At 30.5% G+C, this 7,671-nt stretch overlaps 2 protein-coding genes across 2 annotated transcripts in view; one reads left to right on the top strand and one right to left on the bottom strand.

Annotated features, from left to right (window-relative positions):
• The window catches only part of LOC108767552 (uncharacterized), a 6,678-nt gene extending 6,013 nt beyond the window's left edge, over positions 1-665 (bottom strand). The window contains exons 1-3 of the mRNA XM_018517482.1: positions 579-665; positions 254-466; positions 71-157 (exon numbers count right to left, since the gene is read on the bottom strand). Of these exons, the coding sequence (XP_018372984.1) occupies positions 71-157; positions 254-466; positions 579-665 (387 nt within the window). The remainder of the gene's footprint in view (positions 1-70; positions 158-253; positions 467-578) is intronic.
• Positions 666-6,014: 5,349 nt separating this feature from the next.
• LOC108767555 (uncharacterized) overlaps positions 6,015-7,671 on the top strand; it is a 96,859-nt gene continuing 95,202 nt past the window's right edge. Inside the window, exon 1 of the mRNA XM_018517484.1 lies at positions 6,015-6,126. Within this exon, the coding sequence (XP_018372986.1) occupies positions 6,117-6,126 (10 nt within the window). The 5' untranslated portion in view covers positions 6,015-6,116. The remainder of the gene's footprint in view (positions 6,127-7,671) is intronic.

The raw sequence follows: 7,671 nt of genomic DNA on the forward strand, positions 1-7,671 counted from the left end.
AAGTGCTCAATTATTATCTGGAAAAATATATGCAACAACGCCATAGATCACATGTGACTTTGATATTTACATTTTCTAAAGTGCATTCCATTGGAAGATTATTTGAATCTATAATCGAGGAGCTTTCAAGATTATTTGAATCTATAAGCCTTGAACCCTGAATAATAAATTTTTGGTTACATCAAGTGCTCAATTATTATCTGGAAAAATATATGCAACAACGCCATAGATCACATGTGACTTTGATATTTACTGGAAAAATGTATGGGACACTTGTCGATTTTAACATTGGGCGTCTACGTAACAGGGTCACCTCTTTTCCATCCTTTAATATATTCATAGGAATTCGATGTAAATTACCGTCATCAAAATGTCGTTCGCAAATGTAATAATTTTTGCGAGTTTTCTTTCCATCTCTCAAGTTTGGTCCAATCGCATTCATCCATGTTTTGAAGTATGGAGATTTCTGCAATATAATAATTGAGGTTTAATATAACTGTTATGTATACAAATGTCAGACAAAATTATTAAATCACATTTTTGTACATTTCTCTAGATTACATTTCATCAATACATACCTCACAAAATTGGAATATTGTTTTTCGATTTTCTTTATCTCCAGGATTGAAATCACAATTTCGAACACAGCACACTCGCTCGGGCATCGTAAATCGGATTAAATTTTTACACGGTTTACGTTTAGTTCAAAATTCAATCAAACAAACAAAATACGTTCAACGTTGACATGTCACGAATTGAAACCGACTATGTAGAGCAACAGAGAGGATGAAGCGCAAGAGTGGGGGGTGTCGTTCGTTTCCACTTCTTGCCTCACCCCCACTACCGCTTTTACGCCGAGTTGACTCTCCTGGTTCTAGTCTTCTTGGAACGAAGTTTAAAAAAAGTAACTAACTGCGAAAACGGTATGTATGTTTTTTTTAACACAGATAACAATTATTTATTTGCTGTTGATATAAAAATCTATTTAATATATGTAAATTTGCTTGCATATTATATTGTTATCATATAACTACGTTTTAATATTAACTACCAACATATTAATTGTGAGAATTGATAATTCAAGGTTATAAATGAATATTTTCAGCATTCACAGTGATATTAGAATGTAATTTATTTATATAATATATAATATGTATTTTGTAGGAAAATAGTAAGCACAAATAAAATAAAAGCAGTTTATCAGTATAAAAATGTACAACGTTTTATCTTCGTCTGATGATGAAGATTTTGACATATTACACAGAAGATCAAGACAATTTAAAGATCGTACAATTATTTCGAAGAATTAGACGACATAGAATTTAAAATGAGATTTCATTTAAATAAAGAAACAGCATTAATAGTATCGCATCATAAATATGATGAGTTACAGTTTAAGACTGAAAGGTAAGTTTGGATATTTTATGAAAGAGTACAAACCAATTTATTTGTTTTTATTTAATTTTTATTTGATTTTATTATTGAAGATCATTAGATTTCTAATTAGTACATATTTGATATCATAAAACTTTTTTTAATATTCCATTATGCTTCAATAAATATATTATACAGGGTCATCGAAAAGTATCGAACCCCCCTAATATCTTCAGTTAGAATGCATTTTGGAGAAAATGTCCAATAACAAAGTTGTATGGTTTCAAGCGAGGAGTAAGATGATGACCTTGACTTTGATCTTGACCATGTCCTTTAAGGTCATTTCAAGATCAACCTTATTTTTTTAAATGGAACCCTCTACATTTTATTGCATATTTTAATAGCTTATCTCGAGAGCTTTCCAAAACACTATAATAAAACATTTTTTCATCAAGTATTTTTTGAGTTATAAAGGTTTGGACATTTTTCCAAAATGCATTCTTACTGAAAATATATTAGGGGGATCCGACACTTTTTGATTAATGTATTTTCTTTAAACCAATTAATTGGTCTCATTATTCCGCGCACAAAAGCATTAAAGTTATGATTACCGAAAACTAAATAATATTTTACAAGATATTTTACATTTTGTGTCAAAAAATTGTTAACTTCAAACCTTTATAACTCAAAAAGTACTTAATGAAAAAATATTTTATTATAGTGTTTTGGAAAGCTCTCGAGATAAGCTATAAAAATATGCAATAAAATGTAGGAGGTTCCATTTAAAAAAATAAGGTTGACCTTAAAATGACCTTAAAGGACATGGTCAAGATCAAAGTCAAGGTCATTATCTTATCCTTCGCTTGAAACCACACAACTTTGCTAATGGACATTTTTTCCAAAATGCATTCCAACCGAAGATATTAGGGGGGTCCGATACTTTTCGATGACCCTGTATGTAAATATATGGCAATGTACAATTTCTGTACAATAATGACAAATAACAGGCTTTTAAATAACAGGAATTGAAATAACAGAATAAATATTATCACACTTGAAACTGAACGTAATATAATTACATTATGCATGGATGCGTTCTGTTTACATCTATAGCGCTTGTAAGCATCATTTGTCCTTATTCAATATTTGATAGATAAGAATGAACTAATGCATACAGCATGAGCGTTTGAGCATTAGGATAGAACATATCCTTTGTTTTAGTAAAAAATAATTAATGTCAAAATGAATAATAAATATATTACAACTAAATAAAATATATGAATTTTAATAATATACAATTTTGTTTGACGTATAGCTATAATAGGAATAAACAAATATTTAAACATGTACAATATAAAAATGATTGCTGTCACATTAATATAATTATCTGCGTAGACTCGTCATAATTCTAATAATGTAAATATTAGTCTTTTTAGGTCTTTTAAATAATAATACCCAAAAGATTTTTATTATAATTGAGAAATTTAATACATAAATTATTTTTATATTTAATTTAATAATTAATTTTTTGCAAAAAATAGATGCTTTTATACAAATTCTCTCTTTAGTACGTTAATTATTTAAGATTAATTATTAAATTGAATATAAAAATAATTTATGTATTAAATTTCTCAATTATAATAAAAATCTTTTGGGTATTATTATTTAAAAGACCTAAAAAGACTAATATTTACATTATTAGAATTATGACGAGTCTACGCAGATAATTATATTAATGTGACAGCAATCATTTTTATATTGTACATGTTTAAATATTTGTTTATTCCTATTATAGCTATACGTCAAACAAAATTGTATATTATTAAAATTCATATATTTTATTTAGTTGTAATATATTTATTATTCATTTTGACATTAATTATTTTTTACTAAAACAAAGGATATGTTCTATCTTAATGCTCAAACGCTCATGCTGTATGCATTAGTTCATTCTTATCTATCAAATATTGAATAAGGACAAATGATGCTTACAAGCGCTATAGATGTAAACAGAACGCATCCATGCATAATGTAATTATATTACGTTCAGTTTCAAGTGTGATAATATTTATTCTGTTATTTCAATTCCTGTTATTTAAAAGCCTTGTTATTTGTCATTATTGTACAGAAATTGTACATTGCCACATATTTACATATAATATATTTATTGAAGCATAATGGAATATTAAAAAAAGTTTTATGATATCAAATATGTATTAATTAGAGATCTAATGATCTTCAATAATAAAATCAAATAAAAATCAAATAAAAACAAATAAATAGATTGGTTTGTACTCCTTCATAAAATATCCAAACTTACCTTTCAGTTTTAAACTGTATAACTCATCATATATATGATGCGATACTATTAATGCTGTTTCTTTATTTAAATGAAATCTCATTTTAAATTCTATGTCGTCTAATTCTTCGAAATAATTTGTACGATCTTTAAATTATCTTGGTCTTCTGTGTGATATGTCAAAATCTTCATGATCAGATGAAGATAAAACGTTGCACATTTTTATACTGTGTGATAAACTGCTTTTATTTTCTTTGTGCTTACTATTTTCCTACAAAATACATATTATATATTATATAAATAAATTACATTCTAATATCACTGTGAATGCTGAAAATATTCATTTATAACCTTGAATTATCAATTCTCACAATTAATATGTTGGTAGTTAATATTAAAACGTAGTTATATGATAACAATATAATATACAAGCAAATTTACATATATTAAATAGATTTTTATATCAATAGCAAATAAATAATTGGTATTTGTGTTAAAAAAACCTACATACCGTTTTCGTAAACTAGTTACTTTTTTTAAATTCGTTCAATGTAGCTAAACCGCCAAAAATGGGCGTTCAAATTAAACTCAATTTAACCGCGTTCAAATTTTTGACGGAACTTGGTGGGAACGATGAATGTACTATAAACTGAGGTTAGCTAAATATTACTAGAGGTTCAGGTTTAAACCGAGTTAGGGCCACTTTCACCATCGTCGGTTTACTTAACCAGCTCAGTAACTGTAATGAAATAGAAAAAGATAGAACTATTTCTATCTCTTTCTATTTCATTACGGTTACTAGGCTGGTTAAGTAAACTGTAATGAAATAGAAAGAGATAGAACTATTTCTATCTCTTTCTACTTCATTACAATTACTAGACTGGTTAACTTACTGAGCTTGGTGAAAGTGGCCCTTATGAAAACGAGGGTCTGAGTCAAGATTTAAGCTGGAAACACAATAGACACAGGCAATAGGCACAGGCAACAGGGAATAACGAGCCGTTCAATCAGGGGCTCTATTCTTGAAAAGAAACGTATACGAATGTCTAAGGAAATACTATAGTATACTGTAACATATACTGTAGCATTTCCCTAGACTTTAGTATACGTTGCTTTTCAAGAATAGAGCCCCAGAGCTTTGTAGTGTAAGTTCGATATTATATCCCAGAGCTCTGATTGGACGGCTCGTTAAGCTGGAATCACAATAGACACAGGCAAAAGGCACAGGCAATAGGCACAGGGAATAGGGAATAACGAGCCATCCAATCAGAGTTCTGGGATATCAACTGACCCATTTTTTGAAAAGATTTGAGGTGACCAGTGTATCATACTTTGATTTCACAATTTATTTACGATTCTGGCCGAAATCGCCGTCATTTTTGCGGCGAGTGCCATCAATTTTGAAGAATATTTATTTATATTAAATTATATTTATTTATATTATATTTATTTATATTTATAGAATATTTATTTATATTAAGAATATATTTATTTATATTAAATAGAGTAAGTTAATAAAGTGTATTAAAAAATAATATTTAATGTATGTACTTAATTAGTTATTGGAAAAATAATTTAAAGAATATATTCAGTTAAATTGTAATGTGCATATCTGAAATTCCTAAAATAGAAGCGATCTCTGCCCATGCATTTTCTTTCATGATAATATCTCGAAATTCTTTAATTGTTTTATCATAAAGAAATGGCCTGCTTCGAATCAAATCTATTAAAAGCTCGTCTCCATATTTTTGATTTTGTGTCAAGTCTACATCTTCATCCTCCAGCGAATCGTCAAATTTTCTTTTCTGGCAATAATCGTGATTGAATGTCATGTCTTCTAAACTATTTAAACTGAAATTTGCCAGAACTAAATTCACAAATGAAAATATAACCCCAAAAAACAAGTTAAGAAGCAACAGGCAACAGGCAATAAAATTCCAACGCATCGGAAAATTATCCCTATTCCCTGTGCCGTATTTGTTGTCTCATGGACTTCATGCATCTTTGTAGTGGTACGTTTGTATTAGTATAGGTTACGTATCGAACTTAAATTCCGGAGCTCTCATTGGACGGTGCGTAATTTCCTGTTGCCTGTGCCTATTGCCTGTGCTATTAGGTTCGTTCTTTTTGGCTGAACTTTTGCACTAGTTCATCTTTCTTCCTTTTCTCTCCAGCAGGAAAGAAGAGGAAGAAAGATGAACTGGTGCAAAAGTTCAGCCAAAAAGAACAGGCCTATTGTGTTTCCAGCTTTAGAATGTACACCAAACCTCTATTCAATACACGATATTGTAAAAACTCCCTAGTATCTGGTCGGTGTCGGGTGTCGTAACTAATAAAAGTAAACGTAGGTCGTAGACATAATTTAACGCATTGTATGAATTGTATCATATTGCGTTAAAGTTTACAATCGCAGTGGTTACTTTTTAGAGAGTGAGAGTTCCATATGGTTAATGGTAAGTGATAGATTATATTATATAGTTATTTTTAAGTATATTTAATACTTTGATCATGAATTGTAAATGTGTAATAAAATAGTTTTGAAATGATTAAAAAACATAACCTCATTAATTTATATGATAATTGTCAAATTGTGTCTTGTTCACCGATTTTGATGAAATTAGGCTTATTTGATGCGTTTTTGCATGGAACGAAAGAATCTGGCAAAAAGAAGTGTCGCTCTGCCCTGCGAACTAAGATATTAAGCATTAAAGTTCACGACTATTCAGATTAGGAACTCTGTCACAGAGACAAAATAAGATCTATAAGTGTATGTTTCACATGGTTTTCAACTTTCTACGCTAAGCGACTCTCACCCCCGATTCTCACCTTCCCCTCCCTCTTGCAAAGGGGCGCACGACTTCTATAATTGTACTGTTGCTGTTGAGGTTAGAAAATCTGTCATGTAGACAGTGGGGTGTGAGAACAGCCTTTTTAGAGCGGTCTTTTTACTGTCTAGGCTGTAACTTCTAGGCGGTTAGACCCCAAGTGGGTGGATGTGTTATTTTTGTTTTGTCAGAGCGGCGTAGCCGTCCCGAACCAATAAGCACTAGTTTAGTCTATACACTCTAGTGTCTATACATATATATATAAATATACACAACAGATTTTTTAACTTCAAGAACTACAATTATAGAAGTTGTGTGCCCCTTTGCAGGGATAGGGAGGAGGGGGTGAGAGTCGCTTCGTGTAGAAAGTCGAAACCCATGTGAAACAATATAATTATAAACCTCATTTTGTCTCTGTCACAGATTTCCTAACCTGAACAGTCGTAACCTTTAACGCTTGATATCTCGGTTCGCGGGGCAGAGCGACACTTTTTTTCCCAGGTTCTTTCGTTTTATGCAAAAACGCGTCGAATAAGCCTAATTTCATCAAAATCGATGAACAAGACACAATTCTAGACAATTACCATTTATATATACAATCTTTTGTATGCACGAGGGAGGCAGAAATGCCTAGTTGTCTGAAAGCATATCAAGGCATATTCAAGAGCTTCTTTTTTTATGGCGCAAACACCTATAAAAACACAAGCTTAAAACGTAAGGTGTAAGCAAACGAACGTTCTTGCTCATGTTAATGCCTTACATTCTCAAGTATGATTTACCACTTACAAGTAAACCTATCTTTGTGTGACTCGCCGATTTCATTGAAACTTTGCACACTTGTAGAGTAGGCAAAAATAATAGATACGTATTTTTTTTTATCGGTAATGGTCAATATTAAAGGGGTGAAATCGACCCCTAAAGTTGAGGGTATTAGGGCATCGTCATGATGTTTCACATAAAAGTAATGTACCGATCAACACGAAACTATTACAAAATGTTTTTTATGTTAGATAGTAAAGTTTACATGTCCGACTTTCCATGCATCCTTGTTGCGGGAGGTAAACCACCCTTCTCATAAAGAATAATTGTTATGACGAATGGGTGACGAAAGTCTATTAACATTTTTATCTGTAGTCTGATCTACCTATCTAATCTTATTTTATTAAAAAATAA

The sequence above is a fragment of the Trachymyrmex cornetzi genome, unplaced genomic scaffold (assembly GCF_001594075.2).
Source record: "Trachymyrmex cornetzi isolate Tcor2-1 unplaced genomic scaffold, Tcor1.1 scaffold689, whole genome shotgun sequence".
NCBI lineage: Eukaryota > Metazoa > Arthropoda > Insecta > Hymenoptera > Formicidae > Trachymyrmex > Trachymyrmex cornetzi.